The 23090-nt window shown below is 31.7% G+C and overlaps 2 protein-coding genes across 2 annotated transcripts; one reads left to right on the forward strand and one right to left on the reverse strand.

Annotated features, from left to right (window-relative positions):
- The first annotated feature begins 771 nt into the window (after positions 1-771).
- On the forward strand, positions 772-6760 carry LOC137824452 (uncharacterized). Its single transcript, XM_068630101.1, has 5 exons — positions 772-1111; positions 1445-1542; positions 1719-2132; positions 6290-6338; positions 6450-6760. Exons 1-5 carry the CDS (start codon positions 879-881, stop codon positions 6526-6528), a joined length of 873 nt encoding a protein of 290 aa, XP_068486202.1. The 5' UTR covers positions 772-878; the 3' UTR covers positions 6529-6760.
- A 4247-nt stretch (positions 6761-11007) lies between these two features.
- On the reverse strand, positions 11008-13213 carry LOC137824389 (uncharacterized). Its single transcript, XM_068630025.1, has 5 exons — positions 12744-13213; positions 12330-12647; positions 11865-12234; positions 11661-11777; positions 11008-11569 (listed from the first exon to the last, which is right to left on the reverse strand). The coding sequence occupies exons 1-5, from the start codon at positions 12969-12971 to the stop codon at positions 11460-11462; spliced, it is 1143 nt and encodes a 380-aa protein (XP_068486126.1). The 5' UTR covers positions 12972-13213; the 3' UTR covers positions 11008-11459.
- Between the last annotated feature and the right edge of the window lie 9877 nt (positions 13214-23090).

Below are 23090 nucleotides of genomic sequence, written 5' to 3' on the forward strand. Positions count from 1 at the left end.
TCGGAACATATTTTTGAATTCTGAAATTTTTTAATCCAGAATGTAATTTTAGTTTTGTGTTCAGAATTTTTTTTTAGCATGTATTTTTTTATTTCTCAATTATAATTATTATTTTGGATTTTTTAATTTGGAATAAGAGTAGTTTTGAAAATTTAAAAAAATATTTGGTGGAGGTTAAAATTGATATGGTGCAGGAGGGTAGTTTTGGAAATTTAAAAAATTGATATGGTGGAGGTTAAAATTGATATGGTGCAGGAAGAATTTGCCAAAATTGATCAGCTACAGATGTGCACAATTGATATGGTCAACCTTATTCCATGAGCCCAATACAATACTTATTCTATAACTGTTTTTATTGTATAACCAAAATCATAATTTTCAAATAAATATTAAAATATTCTATAATTCTTTTCATATAAACATTTTATTAAAATTTCCCTTTTTTATTTTGATAGAATTTTACAATATAATTATAACATTATAAAAGTTAATAAAAAGAGTTATATTATTTTCTACTTATATAATTTAAATGAAAATTGTAAAATAATTTTAGTAATTAATTTTATTATAATAATTAAATTTTAATTTTTTATTATCATAAATAGAAAAATTATGGGCATGTGTTTCCCAGTCGTCATTGATAATGACAGGGATTTATGTTACTCATTTTTAATCAATTAGAAAATAATTATAACCATCATTTTTAATATTTAATAATAATAACTTTATTATATTTTCAAGTTATGAAAAGATTGAAAGTTTCCTACTAATAAGAAACTAAAAAAATAAAAAATAAAAATTTAAAGTGCAATTAGGTCTTGTATTTTTTGAGCTCGAAGGAGAGGAGTTCTTGGTTTATCTCTGCAAAGAGTGAGGCAATGGCAACGAGCGAAGACAGTGGAAAGAAGGAAGGGACCAACTTGCTTGGTTCGCCCACTTTCACAGAATTGGGAAACGGTCGTTTCAAGTGCGTAGAAACTGGGCACGAGGTCCTTTCTAAGGACATAGCGTCCTACTCTCACAGCAAAAAATGTCGTTTGGGTCTCATCGATTTCGCCTTGTCCAATCGCAAACCCCCTCTCAACATCTTCAAGCAAGACCCTCTCTGCCGGTAATCTACACTTTCCTTTCTCCTTTTCTTTCCAATGTTTTCTTTTTCTGATTTTTGTTCCTCTCTCCCTCCATGACTTCATGTGTGTCTATCATACCAATGTTACGTTCTTCGATTAGGTTAAGCAGAATAATCTCGAAACCTGCCGGTAATCAAATGTTGTTTAAAAAAATGTGGATTTTTTACTGAATTTGTGTGGAGCCTGTTTGTATCAAGTAGCAACACAATCTGGACATGAAAATGAGTCAAATTACAAGGGATATTTTGTTGTCCCCATTTTCTGTGTGTGTCAAGTATTTTACTAACATAGTTATTTTTGGTCCTCTTTTTCAGTTCAAAGTTGATATGTAAGCTGACTGGGGACAACGTGAATAAGTCGGAGGAACATATCTGGAAGCATATGAGTGGGAAAAGATTTCTCAATAAATTAGGTCAGTGATGTAATGTCTTTTATTCACTCAATATTGGATTTGGAGTGACGCCAGTGCTTCAATAATGAAGCGAGACCAAGTCTTCCTGCTAGTGTTTTCAGATTATGTGATCTGTGATTGAGTATGGCTATGGGGAGCTTTATTTACTGATACATTTTGGCTTTTATTATAAACAGAGCGAGAGGAAGAAGAGAAGTCGTCGTGCCAAGGAGTGGAGGTTGAAGAGAGAGTTCAGGAGTCAAAGAGTGCTGATGGTGGAAGAAAGGATATAAAGAAAAAGAAGAAGAACAAGAAGAAGAAGAATAACAACAAAGGAATTGATGAGGAAAACTTACTGGAGTCAAAAAGTGAAAATTCTGGAGAAAAGGATAGAATGAAGAAGAAAAAAAAGAATAAGGACACGACAATTGAAGAGATTAGATCAGAAGTTAGGAAGTCTTCCGATGAGGATAGTGACATCGAAGAGGAAGACTTCTGGAGGCCTCCTGTTGGTGATCGGTGGGACCATGATGATGGAGGAGATCGATGGGGTTCCGAGTCTGAGTCAGAGTCAGAGTCAGTGCAGGAAATTGAAGATGGGAATGTAATTGGTATGTATACCCCTCATGCTCTCAACACAAATGAGATTTAATTTAATATCAAATTAACTTAGACGGTCAATAACATAGATTTTGTTTGTCTCAAAGTTGGGAGAATTGATTTTTGATTGAGTTAATTTTGATCGGTTGAACTTAATTGGGATGTGTGCCCATATTAATCCTGATCATAGATTTTATATTGTAATGTGTGTCATGAGTTATTGAGTCTGAGTGTTTCTGAAACAAGCACTTAGCTGATTTATAACTTGACTTGTGACATTGAAGATACTGCTTAAAAAATGACATGAATAGTGTTGTCAAAATTGTGAGAAAACTCACTGATTCTTTCGATGCTACCAGTCTTGAGGAGGGGGTGGGATTCACGTATTAACTTGCACAAGCATTGCATGCTGTGTGGATTGCTTGTGGAGTAAGTTCTAGTGCAAGATTGTTGGAATCGTTGATCCACTTTACCTAGACAAATGAAGATGCTCTTGTCCTCTGTCAATGCCTCGGTTGCTATAGTCAATAGATGTGTTCTTAGACAAGACAATTTCCAGTTGAGGAGAAGGTTTGACGAGGTTATTATAGGAAGCAGTTTAAAAGTAGGAATTAAGCTTTGTTTGTATAGGTTGAATGACAGTTGTTCACCTTTTTTTTAGTGGGATCATCTTGGAATATTAGTTTGTGGTGTCTGGGTTATCTAGGTAGAGTGAAAGGATACAATTTCCTTGTGTAATCTGTTTTGCTTCTTTTGGTTCAGGAATAAATTCAAGAGTCAACCTTTTTCTGCAGTTTTTCTTTTCTTGATCCTGAAAATCCTAACTATTGGTTTGACTTGCCGGATTTTAAATTTGTGGTAGCAACCTGTTTTGGTTTTTATAGATACCACAACTTTTTCCTTCTAAGTTGGCGTACAGTTTGGGTTTACAGGTGGAAACAACTCCACCATACAGATTAAAATCAGGAGATAAGCCTAGAAAACAAACACAAGGACTCTGTAAAATATTAAGGTTTAGTTCAGTGAGTGTGCTCATATTGGGGAGTTTTTCATATTTGAATTGGGAGGGAGTGATTTAATTTTGCGTGTGTCATGGTTGGCCACTCTAAGAGATGCAAAAGTACATTGTAGGACAGGACTTCGATAATGAAATTTGTTGAACAAGATCAGGTTGTGGAAATTAGAGGTGATCCCCAGTTGTCAAAAACATTGATTACTCTGCAAGCTCTGATAAAAGTGACAGAGATAGAGGAAGTATGAATATTATGGGGGATAGAAACTGAGGAAAACAGCTCCATGAGGAACCCAGTTGTCCACGAAGTGACAGAGATATGCTGATTTCATGAATTATTAGGCCCAGCACCAGTCCTTAATCTAGTCCTGTCTTGTCAGTGAAGAAAAACAATGGAAGTTGGAGGTTTTGTGTGGATTACAGGGCTTTAAATAAGGCCACTTTAGCTAACAAATTCCCAATTCCAGTCATTGAGGAGTTGCTAGATAAGTTACCGGGGATCACCAATTTTTTTATGTTGGATTTAAAAGCTGGATATCATCAGATTCATATGCACATGCACAAGCCTGACATTCCTGAGGCTGTGTTTTGAACTCATCGAAGACATTATGAATCTCTCTAGTCATGCCTATTGGGTTGACCTATGCTCCAACTACATTCCAATGTGCTATAAATCTAACCTTATAGCCCTACCTTAGAAGGTTTGTCTTAGTTTGTTCTTATGATATACTAATCTATAGTTAATCATCGAAAGAGCAGTTGGTGCATTTGAGACAGGTTCTTAGTACATTACAACAACACAGATTCTGTGCAAATTTGAAGAAGTGAGTTTGCTCAGACAGAGGTTAGATACTTGGGGCATGTGATTTCTGTGCACGGGTTAGCCATGGATCCACAGAAATAAAAGCAATTCTACAATGGTCTAAAGTCAAGAGGATTTTTGGGACTCACAGGTTACTATTGGAGGTTCATTAGCAATTGTGAAAAAATAGCAAGACTTTTCACAGATTTGCTAAAGAAAGGGAATTTCCAATTGTCTCAAGATAGTACTGCAGCATCTGAACAATTGCAAGTTGCTGTAATTACAACTCCGATTTTAGCAAGGTCAAATTTTTGTTCAACAGTTTTGTATTGAGTGTGATGGCTTTGGTGCTAGTTATTCAACATTTTGGCAGTCTTATCTTTTTAGGTGGAAAAATCATAGTGTACACTGACAAGAAAAGCTTGAGATATTGCTAGAGCAAGGAATTTCTGCTTAGAACCAACAAAATTGGTAGGCTAATTTGCTGGGGGGGTATGATTTTGGTATTGTATATAAACTAGGGGAAGTGGCAGATGCTTCATCCAGAAAATATGGGGAGCAGGAATTGCAAGTGTTGTTGAACCATTTTGGCAAGATGTGAATTTGATTGATGAGGAGGTACGAGAAGATCCAGTCTTAGGCAAAATTCTGGAAGATTTACAGAAGGACCCAAATTCTCATGGCCACGACCTTGGAACATGGTAGATTATATTACAAGGGTAGACTGGTCTTAGCAGCCTTTTCCAGTAGGGTTCCTAAACTGCTTTTAAAGCAGTGCTTTATAAGTATCATACTTCTATGCGAGGGCACTCAGGGATTTTTCACACATCCCAAGTTAACTCAATCTTTTGTACTGGATTGATAGGAAAAGAACAATAGCGGATTATGTCGCAGCCTGTCCTATTTGCCAACGAAGTAAATGCCAAGTATCTTCACAGGCCACATTCAACCACTTCTCACTCCCAGTGCCTCATTGAGACATCAGCATGGATTTCATTGCAAGTCTTCCTAGATCTAAAGGTTTTGATGCAATTCTGGCGGTTGTGGACAGACATAGCAAGTATGGCCATTTTATTCTCATAAAATCCATATTAAGCAAGATCTATGACAGGAGTTTTTGTCAAAGTAGTCAGGCTGCATGGAATTCCTACTTCCATTGTGAGTGGCAGGGACCCAACCTTCTTGAGCCATTTTTGGAAGGAGTTGTTCAGACTGCAAAGGACAACACTCAGGCTGTGTACGGTTTATCATTGTGAATTGGATGGCCAGAGTTAGGTGTTTAACAAGACTTTGGAAACCTACTTGTGGTGTTTGAGTTCTGAACAGCCCAAATCTTTGGAAGATTTCATTCCATGGTTGGAATATTGGCACAGTATCAGTTTTCTAGGTGCAACTCAATGTACTCCTTTTGAAATAGTATATGGTCAAGTTCCTCTGTCCCTAGTCAAATTTTTTCAAGACAAACTTATGTGGCGACTGTTGCACAAGATTTAATGACAAGGGTTGAATCTCTAAGGCAGTTGAAGTTTCATTTGGAGAAAGCTTAGACCCAAATGGTCGGACTTTCTATTGCCCATAGGAAGCCATCTAAAATAAAAGTAGAACATTGGGTGTATTTGAAATTTCGTCCTCATAGGCAAGTTTCTATGCCATCTAGGCTGCATCCAAAGTTATCTGCTCGTTGCTATGGGCTTCTCAAATTTCAATTGCAGTTACCAGAGGAGGGGCGTATATATCCAGTTTTCCATGTTTCTCTACCTTACGTACAGAACTTCGGGAAGGGAACAAGTTTTTAATTATGTTCCTAATCAGATTTTGGTTACTTACATAATAGCAGAACAAGGGGACGTAATCCCACAGGTTTGGTATAATGGCAGCATGGGTCACCTGAGGAGACAACGTGGGAGTCTGTTGACCTGTTTGAGCTTATAACCCTCTGTTCTTAGTGTGTTTGGCCTATTATTTTCTGGGGTATTTCTTTTTGTAAAACTAAAGAACTCGCCTTTGCACCCCCATATAATTTTAAAATGGGAGTACACAAAGCAATACTCTATGTTCTGTTCTTAGTTGTTTATGACAATTATGAGTTATTAGTTTTCCTTATCTATATTTTTTTTTTGCATATGCATTTATATAATATAATTTTGCATTTTAGGAAGGATTTTAGGATCTTGTTGATTTTTTTTCTATCATGAGTTACCATCTTTTATACCCCTTTTGATCCTTTAACTATCTATAATTGTCAGAGTTTGACACCATTGGACATGAGTACATGCTCATGCTGTTAGTTGTTTCGTATTGCAAGTAGAAGCGAGAGTTTTGATCTCTCATGTTGTTCCTTATTTTTCTCACAGATGGTACTGCTGCTGAGGATTGCAAGGAGACAGAAGAGTTGTCATCAAGGTATTTTCTTCAGTAAGAAATTATGGAAATGATATAGTTTCTGAATGTTTAACAGTACTGTCTGGCTTTATATACTGACACAAGTATCCGTTGAATTTTCTTTTTCTGCAGGACAAAAAGAATGTCAATAGAAATTGGACCAAGCAGCTTTGCTACAAGAAAGAAGAAAAGTAAGAAGCACCACATCTAGTTTTGTTCGTAAGCCAAGTTTTGTCAAGAGAATTGCAAGTCAGTTTTTCTGGATACAAAATGCATTTACCAAATGAATTTTTCTTGTATTAAGCAGCTGCTTTATCCATTATATTTGTGTGACAAGTAGCATGAAGTTGGATTAAATTGTAAGTCTTTATTAAGCAATTTTTTTGTGGAATCTTTAAGTTAAGCATGCAATCAATGCCAAGTTTGCTTATATTATTATTTAAGGTCAAAAGTTCTTTATGATCGGGACTCAACTCTATCGTTGACATTTTGTTTCCTCCGCAGTGACAAAGTATTTATATAATAATAATAATAATAATAATAATGTTTACACACATATGGTTATCTATTTATGATAATTATTTTAAAAATTATATATAATAATTTTTTAATTGATTAACTACGTCAAGAAGTTTATATTGACCGTTCATAAAAGTTGTGGTAGTTTTTAACATGAACTTATTAAAAATCAAAATACCACTCTTATAAAGCAATTCCTGATAAAAGTAATAAAAATTTTAATGCTTAAAATACTAAGTAAATTCAGTTTTGGTTCTTTAATTTTAATCTGTTTTAGATACTAAAAACTGAAAAATATCACTTAATGTTTTTAATATGATATCGATGCAAATTATTTATTATTAAAAATAACTAATATTATTGAAAAGACAAGTCACTACAGTATTGACCAATATTAAAATATTAAAACCGCTATTAAACGGAAAAAAAAAAGTCCATAGATATAACAAAAACAAAATCCATCCATGTTGATGATTCCTTTGGTTATAATTCGAAAGTAAGTATAGTTGACTCTATAATCTGCATATCAACATCTTTGACTAAGCTTTAGAAACGAAATGCTTTAATAGAATAACTAAGCAAAAGGTTGCAATGAAAACCTGGTCACAGTGAGATAAGTTTCTCTCTCTTCTAAACAGATTGGTTACTGCAAATGATTGACTTATGTTCACGCCATTGAGCGATGAGAATGAAGCGTGCATTATTAATGATAAACCATGTTATTATTTTTGTATTATACAAAATGAATCAGTGAAGAAGAATGTGCGCGGTGTGGGCCTTGAAGGATAGGATATGATTGACGCCAACTCTGTACCTGGCTTCATCAAACTCCGTACACTCACTTAGTATTGTTACTCAAACGCTCAACATCCACTACTTTTACCATCTCTACACATATGAATCAACTCAATATTCAAATCCATAATTCATTTTCCTATGTACTTTAGCCTATGAGGGTTTCTTCCAATCCAACAATTTCACAACAATCCACAAGCATTAAGCATTGACATTACATTATAATAATTAGATATTAGTAAGATTTGGGTGTATGTTAACAACAAAAGGGAAGTGTAAGTTATAATGGTTGCAGATGGAATGAGGATAAGTGTTAAAAATGGATGTATCAGGGACCCATAAGAAACGTGATTTACGGCTAGATATGGGCCAGAAATCAAGCAAGGCTGAAGGGAACCCATTCGTCAAAAGCCAGAAGAAAAAAAAAAGGAAAAAAAAAAAGGGCAAAAGAATGATCACATCAAAGATGATATTATCACAGGCACTCCTAATGGCATCTCGATGACCCTCCACGTGTTGACAACCCATCTCCTCTTGCACGTTACTTTAAATTATTTTGCAGGCTTTGCTTGGTATCTTGGTGGCAAAGACAAGTCCATAACAGTGAATCAATACGCACATAACCTTTCATCAATATTTATCTTTCCCTCTTTAAAGAGAGAAGGGCCAGTTCCACCACCAACAAAACCAAATCAAATCAAAACCACCCCTATGGGCGTGCAAGGTGCAAATCCATCTCACAGATAAAGGACAAGTAATAAATTTGTTGAAAAAGATAAGCAACACAAGACACATGATTCCATTAATTAACTCACAGCATAGCATAGTAGATAATTCTTTAACAACAGGCTTAAATGGCAATAATTGAATTTCAATGGAGACAGGAAGTTGGGGTGTTTGTTTTGTTGCTCCATAGGGACAAATCTAACATCCTTATTGGGCTTGATTAAGAAGTGAGTAAGTAACCAAAGAAAAGAAATCAATTAATGAGGCGCAACAACCGCCACCGACCTCAATCTGTGCCTTTTACTTGCACCATTTCTAGTAACCACTTCACAATCCTACCTATCTTTCTCCAATACCCCTTTCATCTAGTAAAAGACAAGGACTTAGACCGTCAATTAAGCAAAACATGGTACAAGTAAAACTAAGCTATGAACTGTCACCAACTCACTCAGTTCCATCTTGGATCCCTGAAAAGACAGCTATGCTTATACCCTTTTCAATATCAGCCACCCATGATGCACCAAAACCACCTATTTTGCTTCCCAAACCATTATTAACTCAGTAAAAACACATTCACTTCTGCCAGGTGAAACATGAACTCATACTTAGTGGCCAAGTAAGTAAAAAGAATGATTTTGGGTGTTGATTATATTGTTTCGTCTAGCTAGCTAGCTAGCTAGCCACACGTGACATAGACTACATACAAACATAGAGGGTTGTTTTATTTTATGTGTTTGCTTGCATAAGTTGCAAAAACCAAATGAGTGAAGATGAACCCTAGCCTTACCCCACATGCACACAAAGTTTCAGCTTCAGTCTCAGCCTGAGAATCATCCCTAATCAAACACCCATCTCATCTGCCATGTTAGTATTCTCTGTGACACACTTTATAGCTGTATTCCACTACCTCACCACCACTCAACCACTTTGATTAATATAAACAAATCTTACACAGTTTTTTACCTAGGATCATATCACCCACCTTCTTCATTTTAATTACAGTCACCACCTTTTTTCCCTCAACTGGATTATGTTATTGCTTATTTTATTGATTAACGTTCACAACTTATTTTCCCATCCCAAAAAATTGTTTGTTTTTCTATCTCTGTTTCAAGTTTCTTATCGTAAGTTGGTCCGTAAAATAATCATGTTAATACATGAAATTTCAAAGGGGCACTTGCAGTAAGAAAATAACAAAAACAAAATATAGTGTTTTCTTTCTGCACCGAAGGAGACATGTAGAGAAAATTATGGTGGAAAAAATAACTATTTGTTGAAGGCTTCTTTAGATTCTTAAACAAGCAAGTACAACAACTTGTTAACTGCATAATTTATTAAGCTGATGTGTCTTCTAAATGCTAACGTGCAGTCCATAAGTCCTTAACTGCTATTCATTAACTGTTTCTTTTATTCAAAAAAAAAACACATTTATGAGCTCACTTTTATCAGCTGTAAATTTATGCATCGTAAATGAATATAATCATCATTTCACGCTTATTTATTAAAACAAAAGCACTTATCTATTATTATATGTGATTTTGTGGTTTCGTTTTCTTGAGATGGGTTTCACCACTATAAATGATTTGTTCACGCGTTTTATTAATTATCAAAATAATTTTAAAATTTTCATCTTCATCGTAAGTTTTTCAGACGTTAAAATTGTTTATATTCCTAAATAAACCGTGTACGTTAGATTGAAATGCAGTTTTTTAAAATATCTTGATGTATCTGTTCTTAAGAGAATCACGTAAAGGAGGGTAGTGGTCTATGAAAATCAAGATTCCCTTTTCTGTGTTTTGATATTCCATCAAGCAACAATAGTGCTTATACGATAATGATGTGGAAAAAGTGTTAAAATAACCATACATTAAAAGCAGTGATAATAGTTATAATTAATGGATCTGGTTTAATAACGATAAAATAAACACTAATCGCCTAAGTATGATAGATAGAAAAGCAAGTATCAGCATTTTAAATCCTTATATTTAAAAACATAAATTAACATAATAAAAAATAGAGGTAATTAATAGATAACCAGTATAAAATATTAAGAGAAGAGGAATATAATAATGCGAAGTTTGACCAGGTCAAAATCAGAAGAGAAATGTCCCAAATGCAATCACGAATTTCAAAATGACAACTCTTTAGATCGGTTTTTGGATAAAAATAATAAAAATAAAATAAAATAAAAGGGCGGGATTGCAGATGAAGAGGTAGTAACTGAGAGGAGAGGGCCCTATCACTGGATCCAGAGAGGGACCCATCAGAGGTACACTCCCATCTTAAACCAGCAACTCCTGTCCCAATGCTTACACTTTCATCTTTTCTTACTTTCTTTCTGCCCTTCCCTCCATTTACTTGATAATGACCTTTCAAATTCACATTCCAGGGAAAAATATCTTAGAGTATCTCAACTCCAACATGTCCCACAGTATCTTTAACTAGTTCTTTAGTTTTGCATTCTTAATTCATTTATTTGTTTTTCATAATTTTACTTCAGAAAGAAAATAACTCAAAAATTGATATCAGTCAAACATATTCATGTACTTACTCATGGGCATTGGCAGCAGAAATTCCAGAGGAAAATAAAGAAAAGCTTAAAATGCGATCCCTCAAAAGAAGGAGAATAGAGATATGGAGGATATTGGAATTACACAAACAGTTGCCTTTACTAGATATAGTATAACTTATTACATACTATTCTATAAGGAGTAAGAGCTTTTACAGAGAGTTATGGGCAATCTTCCAACACTTTTCTGCCAGCTAGACTTGAACCCGCTTCTAACAAAGCAAGCTCTTTTTTACCCTTCTTCCACCGTTTATTACAAAATAATAAATATATTCTTAATCAAAGATAAATCCCTTCCCCTAAACTCCTATCTTTCACTGTTTCTTCGGCTAACAGATCCCAAAAGCTGCATCTCTCACAAAAACCGGATGTTTATTGCCACTAAACTACCCAAACACATTCTCGAATCTCATATTTATATCATAAAATTTAAAACTAAAAAACAACTTCCCTACTATTTCTCACTAGCTTGCTTTCACCACCGAATTTAACTTATAGAAATTGAATCTTTGTTTGAACTATCATCAAAGGAGTCAGTACGTCCATTCCTGAGGCAAGCGAAGTTCGTGGTTTGCTGCCTCCTCTCGCCGCATGTTTAACTTCTGCTGCAGGAGAAGAGCATTTCTCCTTGCTAACAAAGCATCTACAAGAACCACAAACCCAAACAAGTTAGCCATTAACTCCGATTAAGAACTCAAGACAATACCAAAATGCTTTTCTTAAAACCCACTTACCATAATCCACCCCAAAAGCACTAGAGAAGCGTTGTTGGTTAGCGGCGTTGAGGTCATCAGTGTTGAGGTTCAGTGCGTGAATAACCTTAGCTGGGACCAAAACTGGGGCAGCACAACCTATTTACAAGACAAATCAATCAGGTAACCGCTAAATAAGGAGAAACAGTGCTAAACCAAGGAGAAAGAACAGATTCAGTAAATTACTTGTTTCCTTGCGAGATTCAGCGGGAGGGGCCACATATTGACGAGGCAGGAAAACCCCTGTTCCAGCGCAACCCCTTTTGTTAACACCGCCAGATCCAGCTTGCAGACCGGGTCGTGACCCGGATCCGAAATGCGGCACATGTTGATTCTGGTGCTTCATTTGAACAGGACGGTGCCATGCTGAATGAGGCAAAGCGCGTGAGCAGTTCATAGCCTCATAGTCATACCCAAACTCACGCAAATCACGCACTCTATTCTGAACTTGTGGCTGGTGCTGCTGAGTCACCCAACCAACCTTCTCTTGCCTCCCCCAAACCGAACCACACTGCTGCTTGAACATCTGCTCCGGTCTAACCTGCTGGTACCGAGCCTACACAAGAAAAAATAAATAAACACCCGAGTCCAACATGCAAATTCATTTACGCATTATTACAAACACCTTGAACACGTTTCAAAATAACTCACCTGTGGACCGCCCTGGTTCACGAAAAACGCATTCCCCGCTAGTACTGGTGGAGAAACACCACCAAAAACTCCCCCGTTCAGAAACTCAATCTTCGAAGAAACTTCGTCGTTCATCTTCAACCGCGCAACTTGCCCTGCGGCCGCGTACAGTACATCCCACGCATCGTTGGAAGCCTTGAACGGCGTCGTCGTCGGCGACGGAACACGAGAAGACCCGTTCGGGCTTCCGTCCCCGGACCCGCCGCTTCGACCCGACCAACTTCCGATTCCACTCAGTATGGACTGAGGCGACCCAGCCAAACCACGAGCCATCGTTTTCTGAATCAACGAAAATCCACAAAACGGCGTCAGTTAACCCTAGAGAAAAAAAAACGAACAAAAGAAAACCAAACGACGCGCTTTGTCTATCAGTACCTCAGTTTTGTTTGCGTTACAGATTGGAACAGTGAGGAGCTGGTCCTTTCTCGTTTCATGAAGCGAGGCATGGCTGAGTCGGCGAGTCAAGCCGGCGAAGAAGTCCTCCTCGTCGCTGCTCTCAGTCCCGGTCGAACCGGAGTCGAGCGGTTCGGCCCCGAGCGAGTGAAATTCGTAGGGAAACTCGGACGGGAAGCCGAAAGCGGCGTCGAACTCAGAGTCATCCATGGGTGGAGGGAGCGAGAGAGTGAGGCAAAGCAAAGGTTTGAAGAAGGAAAAGGGGTTTGAGAGGAAAGTGAAAAAGTGATGAAGCCGTTACGATTTACGAGGGTAATGAAGGGGAACGAGGAAGTTGAAGTTGCTGGTTGAGGAAGATTTAATAATGACCCAGCTGTGTGTGCAGAGTGGGACCCACACAGCAAATGAAAAAGAAAAAAAAAAAAAAAAAGGATTGTGGTGAGTTGGAGGATAATAGAATGTAAGAAGACAAGTTGCTTTTATTAAGGTTTCAGGGTCCCTTTTAGACACTTCAAAATAATAAAATAAAATAAAAAAAATTGGTATGAAAGAGAGAGGAATGAGAAAATTGTAGTGTGAACAACTGGAACACTGGCCCAGTGGTTGGGGACATTTGTCCTTGCATGCAATTTCTCTCCTAAACTTGAAATAATCTTTCAAATTAATTAAGCGCCACAACACAGATATCATTCAAAATCATTGTTTTGGGATATGGGATTCTCAGTTTTTACTGCTTCAGCTTCCTTCTCAAGGTTTGTTATCTTTTCAAATCAAATTTCAAAATTTTGGCCTGCTCCACTTCCCATTCTCTCACCTAATTCCACTCTACTCCTTTCTCTCTTTTTTTTGTCCCTACCTTCTTTTGGAAAATTTTGGACTTTCCAACATTCACTTCAAAATTTAAATTCTTAGCCTTCTAATTTTCAATATTTTTTTTATTTTCGTCACTGGATCTGCCGTTGATGCTGACCTTGAGATCAACCCTTTATTATGTAAATCTCGAAACCGATGGGGTCCTTTCAGTAATGTTCCTCTACAGTTTTTTTCAAATTAAATAAAGATTAATTTTATTTTGGTCGTTTGTAGTTTTAAAATTGGAATGGCCATTTATTTTTTCAAGTTACATTTTTAGAGTTTTTTTTTATGTCAAACTTGTAATGAACTAACAAAACCCACTAGTAAATGTCTAATGTGCAAAAATAATGTATGTGTGACGATGAAATATGCCTTTCTGTTTCAAATCAACATCATTTGTTATGCTAATGAAATGAAGAAAATAAAATGTCAATAATGCATAGCATCAATTTTAACTTCAATGGAAAAAAAGCTTAAAAAACTTATGGTATGACCAGAGATAAAAAAAAATAAGTGAGGATTATTTTAAATTAAATATACGAGTACTAAATAATAAAATAGTGAATGAACAGAAAAATGTTGAATGTTGTTGAGGTGGGGTTTTAACGTTCCCTCGGATTGGAATAACTCAAAGCCTAAAAAATTATTAACAAAAAGAAGGTCGTCATATCAACAACTCATTGAACCCCATGTTTTTGTGATATGAATCAAATCCTTATAAATTGAACCTTTACAAATATATTCATGTTACTTTCATTAATAACTTGTGATATTTTTCACCGTCATAGTTTTGTATTTTTAAGCTAAGTTCACTCACACTGTCACATTTGACAAAAACAAAACACCCGAATTTTTGCTTCCAACACAAATAGATTCACAGTAAAACTCTTCCTTCTCTTCGAAGGCAAGCTTAATTTAGTGGGCCAAAAGAAACTACTCTTGTACCATCGTTTTTGCCAGATTTTTTCATCTTCACGGCTATTATAAAATTTAGAGGGTCTTTTGAAAACAAGAATACAGTATATGTTTTTTGTTCTATATATTTTAAAAAGATAAATAGAAATATCTTCAAATAAATTCAAGAAAAACAAAGCAAAACATCTATTGTTATGATATGTTCACACGAGTATAATTTTATCTATTATTTTTATTTATATGTTTTTCACAACATCAAACATACTCTTAAGTCTTAAAAAATAATTATGGCATAATGAGGTTATATCCTAATATATAATATGTTTTTAATATTTATTATTTAAAGTTAATTACAATAGGTAATCGTCTGACACGAATATAGGAGATATAAATTTATATGAGATATGGTATTAAAAAAGTGTATATTTATGTCGAGTCATATACTCGTACACTTAATGGGTTTCACATAAAGAGAAAAATGTTTCAAATTTACGTCAAATTTAGTGATGTTTGACATAAATTTACATTCACTAGTATATGGTTAAACGAAATAAATGAAAGTTATTTTCTAAATTTAATTGATTTTGACTTAAATAAATTCTTCAAATATGGAAAAATACAATTCACATATACATAAACTACGTATTTCAACAGTAAATTCAATAAAAAAACAAAATATAACCTAAAAATTAGCTAAGTAAGAAAATAAACCTAACTATATTATCTATGTTGAACAAGAAATGTTGTTAGTTGTTCGCTTATTTGTTGGGTGTCATCCTTAGACAATGGAGATTGATCATTGAAGACCTCAAACATTTGACTCACATCATTATGCAATAGTTATTAAAGTAAAATACATTAGCAAATGTTGAAATGTGTTACCTTTGTTTGTGAACTTGTAATATATGTCGAAATGATTCGTATGAATCAACTTGCCTCTTACAGTGAAATGAGAAATGAGTGACACAAATTATTTCTCTGTAACTTTTAAAATATTTATTATATGTATTAAAAGTTGTTTAACTTAAAGATATATGAATTACAGTGACATTGTTTGTCTCCTTCCATTTAAATTATTTGTGTGAGTAGCAATTATAGGAAGGACATACATGTGAGTCTGAATACACTTATATTTTTCATGTGTAATGAAAAATGTTAAAATCGCCCTTATAATAAGTTTTTTATTTCCTAACAATATTTTCCTTAAGTAAACAATATCACATTATTATGTAATCATTGGGTATAATTATAATTAATTGTCAGTGAAACCTATAGTAAAGGATAAGTAATCAGGTACACAATTAGCATAATTTAAAAAATACAATTTAGAAAAATAATTTTTTAGTGTATGGATTCAAGTAAATATGTCTCTATGAGTCACCCGCGCATGTTTGCAAATACTCTGGATCTGAACATTTGTGTTCTCAAATTCCTACATGGATTCAAACTCAACAAATTGATATATTTCCAACTTGCCTTGCTCCACACTCTATGTATACATGTACCTAACATGATAAATTATAAGTTATATGTAATTATTATAATATGAAAAACATAAACGATGTAACACGGTTTACATGACTCATGGGAACTATGGTAGTATAGAGTCCAAAAACTTTGTTGTCCTAATGTATCTCATCCTCGACTTCCACCATGTCATAATCATCGGTAACAAGTTCTCTCATAACCTGTTTATCACGATAGACAAAATCCTAAACAAAGTAAATATGTTAGTTCGACATTAATAAACATTATAACAATAAAAACTAAAAAAAAACATAATGTAATAGGCGTGTCAATAGACTAGCATGACCAAATGTCCAAGTCAAGCTAAAAATGTGTCTAAAGTCTTCTTGACCAATTTAACCTCTTTGTTGGGTAAAGGTACTCGAGAACCAATATCTTGAGCTTTCACTAAACATTATTCATGTCAAGTCGACTATGCAAAGACATCATAGATGGTTAACCCTCTGTCTATTTGTCAATTAATTGTCATTAGACGTGGGGGTATCTTTTACATATAACTCATATTAGATTGGTTTATTAGTGTGATTATAGTCTGCAAAGGGATTTACCACATCACAACTCTCTTTGGTGTTCACTCGAACAACCTCAAGAACTGTATAAGGTGTTTCTTGAGTTTATTGTTGAGAACGAGCAAAGGATTTTAAGTTCTCAACAAACTTTTGTTGCAGACATTGTCATATTTGATTCATTTTTTCTTCAAGCTATATTCCCATATTGTGCAACGCATGTTGATTGCAAAAGTCAATAATCCTTAATGGTGATGGGTCAAAATATCATGGAGCCCGCAAGAAGCACTAGTATCGCAAACATGTCATGGATGCTCTTGTCTTCCTATGATCATCATCTCGATCACAAGGAACAAATGAGTCACGAGTGGTCTGGTCAACTAAAGATTTTTGCAATATACGAACAATAATTATTTATAATCATAAATACATGACATGTGAATGTTGGGGAAATAAGAATGGTAGTATATATATTTATACTTACGATTTTATCAACAACAATTTGTACAAACTCTAAAGTTATCTGTCTATTTGATTTCGTGTAAGCAACCTTTCACATCTCAAAATGGGAAGTGGAAATACAAGGTAAACAAACTCAAGCCATGTTGCCTTTCTCCGAGCCTTCACGAGACGTTGCTCTAACAATGCGTACCCCCTCCATGATAAGAGATGGGGTGCATCATTTAGCTTTTATCATTTAGGGAAAACTTTTATTTATTATTGTAATACAAATAAAAAATCGAGATAATAAACAACTTTAATTACATATTTGTCAAGAATTATTAATAATTAACATGTCAAGCAGAGTTCAATCGACTGACACGAAATTGCATCTCATCCTCGTCATTGATCTGGTACTTCAAACAATGACTCATATCTTTAAACTTTTTGAACGCTTACTCTCATGTCAAGAAAGTCACGAAGTTTCTTAATTTAGTGACAAAATAAATAAAAAAATTTCTTGACCGCCTCAAAGCTTGAAATGCAAAATTTTGTTGTATAAATAACATATAAAATATTAATCAATTTATTAAGTAATTTAATATAAAATAAATTTACAAGTTGTAAATTATGTTGTTTATATAAAATCATTAATATTAAAAATGGTTAGTGATGGAAGAAATTTTATGATGGAAAATTATTAATTGATTGATGAAAAATATGATACAATTGATATCAATTTAATGTATTGAATATAGTCATGTGTCATAAAAAAAAGTTAAAAAAATATTGTGAACACCTTTCTAAAGAAAGAAAGTTAGAAGATTTATCTCTCATCGAAATAGAAAATATATCCTTATTGATTGACGAGGGCGTTATATAAATAAATACGGAGTAATTAAATATGTATGGGAAATTATGTCGTTTCAGAAAAATAATGACAAATGGATATGAAACAAATGTAATATATATTCGTGTAAATAAATATAAGCAAAAACAATTACTCAAATAATTTGTCTATTAATAAAAATTATTATATATAAATTATGGGTATAAAAAACTATAATTCATTAACTTTTTGTAATGCCCAAACTAAAAAATGGCAATGAGAAAATCAATGTTGGTGTTTTCTATCACCACTTTTTATAATTTCCTTTGGAGATTCTTATTTGACCCCTTGTATTTGTCCAATTTCTTTATATTCTCCTTAACTTTATTTGTTCTTTGTATTTTATTTTTTTGTTATTTTTTCTGGCATTTATATTTATTATTCTTCAATATTTTAAACCATTTATTTATTTTAATTTCTTCATAGACTACATAGTTTAGAATGTGTTCTCCATGATTTACAAACCTTCTATAGCATTATATAATATCTTCTTTCAAGTTCTTTTCCAAAAATACTTGGAGTTATTATTAAATATTTTATTTATTCTAAAAATACAATCATTCTAAAATGTTTCAAAATTAAGTTGAATTAATTTAATATAATGAACGAGACTTACATATTATATATATATATATATATATATATATATATATATATATATATAATTTTATTAAGGTTATTCCATCATTTTGTAGTTGACATATCACTTTTAAATTTTGAAATATAAAGATTCATTTTTTTCTCTTTCTTTTGTGTAACTTTTGGCAAATATTTTAACTTTTCACTTCTTGATTAACCTTCACGATTATTTTTAATGTTTTCCCTTCTAATTTTTTTTTAAGTCCCTTTAATTAATATGAACCAATTTTTTTTAAAAATATCATTATCGGTGTGTTGATTTAAGTTCTGATAGACCATGGATAATATATAAACATTTTAACTTCATATGTTTTAAATCATTGACTTATTTTTCTAATGTTTTTTTAATTATTTTTTATTTAATATTTTTATAATATGAAAATGTGTGTATTTAATATAGTTGTATAATAACATAAACCCTTACCGGATTTTAATTTAAAAAAATAGAATTTGAAAAAAAAAAATAATAGATACAAGTTTATTATTTATTTTTTATTCGTTGTTAGTTGGGATTTTATGTGTTGATTATTAAGGTGGTGTTTTTACTACATTCAAATAAATAATTAATATTAATTTAAAATATAAGTTGTTGAAACATTTAATTTCCGTCATGGATAAAAATGATATTTTAATGTAATGTATTTAATGTGTTAAAATAAATAATTAATATTATCTTGACAAATTAATATAGTTTGATGTCATTGGTAAATAAAAATCTTTCCTTGGTACTAAAGACCATCTCTTTCGTTGGTACTAAAATAAATATATTTTTAATTTATTAAAAAATAATAATTTTTTTTCTTTAATAATTACTGTATTTTTTTGTTCAAAAAATTCACTCAAAATAATTTAGTCTGCATAGTTATCATAAAAAATTTAATTTTGTAAGTATTGGTGTAGAAAATACTATTCTCCATAAAATTTTATAGTCTGCAAATTTTATTGAATCATGATTTTTATTTTTTATAAATTTATTTTTTTACAATAAACTTTGAAAAAAATAGAAGTTGACCAGTCAACTAACAAACAATTGATTGGTTATAATGATAAGTCTCACTAGTAAAATATTATCTACTCTCCTATAAAAAGAAGACAAAATAAAACTTTATTTTTTTTAAATTTTTAGTACATCTTTAAAATGTATTAAATTTAATAATTTAAAATATATTATAATTTTTTTAGTATATCAAAATCAGTGTAATTTGAATAAAAAAATTCAATAAAAAGTCTAAACTATATTAAGCTAACAATAACTAAAAGTGATAAAAAAACATATTAAACTACCAATAACCAAAAGCTATAAAAAATTAGTATGAAACAAAATATCGTGTTTTTACAAGAGTTTGTAATATCAATACACATATGAATAGTAAAAATAAAAGAAATACAGATATACACATCTTAATTTTTAAAATATGAACTTGCGTCTTTGTATTTTTAATTTTTTCTAACATTTTGAATATCATTATTTATTTGGTCTTTCACTTAAAAAATGTATTAAAACAAAATAATGAGATAACAAATTATTGTTTTCTTCTTTTAAAACATATATTTATAGAAATATAGTTATAATTTTGCAAGACATTTATTTGTAAATTTACAACTACTATATTTTAATGATAATAATATATTACTATGTACATTCAATTTTATTTTTTGTATCTTCTCATGTGTATTCTATTTATTAGAGTAAATTATAAATTTATAACAATAATATAAATGTAAAATTAATGACATATTTAATTTAATTTTTAATATTAAATATAACTATATATATGATAAAAAAAATGGGGATGTAGGGACACAATGTCGGTGTTTCCGTAGTCTAAATAAAAGAAATCTCATAATATATTTCCTTTGTTTGCTTTAAAGTTTTATTAATCAAATTTGAATATTTTCATAAAAAACAACAATATCCTGTAAGATATATAAAGCACGTAAGATATTTTATTTTCTTAAAATTTATTGTGAAGTTTTTTTTTTTATCGAAAGCGTGATTTCTTAAATAGAAAGTGTCCCATAAGTTGTGATCTTTGACTGTTGCTTTAATTAGCCCACTCTTGTTATAAAGAAAAAGATGAGACATAATCATTGTGACATTTGACTCATAACAATGCATTATTACTGATTATTACTTACAGCTCTTTATTGGTTGCTGCTGTGAGTGGCAAGTAAGAGGGTGAAGACACAGTAAGATGGTCAAAAACCTCAGAAAAACATCCTTATCCTGTTCTTCTTGTTACCTCTTCACTGACATGCAAACTTTAATAATCACTTTATCTTCTTGCTTACTCATAACAAAGAGGTCCCATGCTACTTACTACGCATGCTCAGCTCCTTATTCCTCAACATGCTAACCCAATACACACACGAATACGCCGCAACCTCCAATCATAGCCTCATGCATTTTTCTCTTTTCCTTCACACTCTTTTTTTCCACTTCCTCTCAGCTAATGCCAAAGAAACTCAATCAATCAAACAAAATTAAATGTAAACTAAGTTATTTGAATCAAGTTAAATATAGTGGAAAAAAGAGAATAAACGAATGAAAATTTTATATACCCATCTATTTATAAAATATATCCTTTAATTGTATATTTTTTACATTTAAGTTTTAAAACAAAATCTATTTTGCACAGTGAAATTTAATCAATTTTACAGTAAAATTGAAGCATCTTACTATTAAAGTATAATAAAAATCATAATAATACTAAAGAATTTGTGAGGTGTAGTGGTTAAACTTTATTTGGTCACTGAAGTAACTTGGTTTTGAATTCCATCTACTACAAATTTTGTTTTACTTTCCGCTTCATGGTGTCAAAGTTATATAGGAACTATATAATGTTGACTTGTAATAATTCGTGTTTTTCTTGTAATACACAATGAACCTATTTAATAGACTTTACTACAATATTTGATTATTTATTTATTTTTATTTAATTTTTTGTCTCATTGTCAGTCTTTCAAACTTTCGATCATTCGGCTTAGACAATACAATACTCATTATCACAATAACAATGTTGGACGATCAAATTTATTTATTTTTTAATTCAAATTCTAACTCGTTTCATTTCCAATTTTGAAGTATTGTCTTTTTCGTTCTTAATTACGTTTAAAACAAAACACAAATTGAACACTTATTTTTCCAGTTATTTTTTCCACTTTCTTGAATTTATTTTACAGTAAAACATAAGATTAATTAAAATTAATTTTGCTATTACAAGAGTGTTAAATTTTCAAAGTCGAAGAGAGCGATTCACTTTGCAAGTTGAGTTTTTATTTCAAGTTATGTTGATTGAAATAGTTAAGGATATAAAAAAAATCCAAGTTCATTATATATTTATAAGCATGTATTAACCGAGTTATATTGTTGAGAAAAATACGTAAATAAATAAAAATATATCATAAAATATTATTCAATCAACATTTGATCAATTATTAGTAGAAACATTGAAATTACATAGTCATACTAGATTCATTTATATCATGTTCGATTTAATATAACTATACTTATATCATTATTATGTGTATCTTTATATAATTTAGACATGAGTAGATACAAACTATAGTCATACTATAAGTAAAAATTAAATTATCAATATTAACATAAAATATAAAAAAAACAATTAGATATCCATAATTCCTATATACATGTCTACAATACACCAAATACCATATTATATTATAATCATCATATATTCATGTATATTCTAAATAATTTTATATTTTATTCCACATAATACATAATTTATATCATATATTTCCACCTCAACATTTTATCATTACATAAACAATCGTATAAGATTTCATTATAAAAAATTATCATTTAAAATCATACATTATAACATAAAAAAAAATATTAATACATTTAAATTCATTATTCTTCACACTATAATAATATTTAAGAACAATATATTAATAGAATATAATAGTTTAGTGAAATATAAACATTTTAAAACATTTAAAAAATGTATTAGTTAAAGTTTATAAAGTACTTTCTTTGTTAAACGAATCAAACGCGTGTCCAAATTCGTCCATTTATTAATTCATGTCTCTCTAACAACTTTTTAATTGTTTAGTAAATAAAATTCTTGGATATTTTTCGAGAATGATCTTTAAGAATTGCCGAACAATTTTATGGTCTTCCAACGAACAAACTTTTCTACTTTTCAAAATTAATAAATTTTGCAAAGTGAATAAAATGGTCATTTAATGATTATTATGTGAAGATTAGTTTTGTAGAATTACATAAATTATGTCGAATTAGTTGAAAATCATTTTAGTTCTTTCTTTTTATAAGTACAATTGAGTACTTTTTTTAAAATTACATTTTAACTTAATATATATATATATATATATATATAATTCAATTCAACTTAAATTTTAATGATTCAAAGTGCATGTTTGTTATAGTTTAAGTATTATTACACTCTCACTTACCATAATAAATTAAGTCACGTCTCTTTAACAACATGACATAAATATTTACAATTTTACACATATAAATAATACAATATTATTATATCTATCACACTCAATAATTCTTTATTATATTCC

This window comes from Phaseolus vulgaris, chromosome 8, assembly GCF_000499845.2.
Source record: "Phaseolus vulgaris cultivar G19833 chromosome 8, P. vulgaris v2.0, whole genome shotgun sequence".
Classification (NCBI taxonomy): domain Eukaryota; kingdom Viridiplantae; phylum Streptophyta; class Magnoliopsida; order Fabales; family Fabaceae; genus Phaseolus; species Phaseolus vulgaris.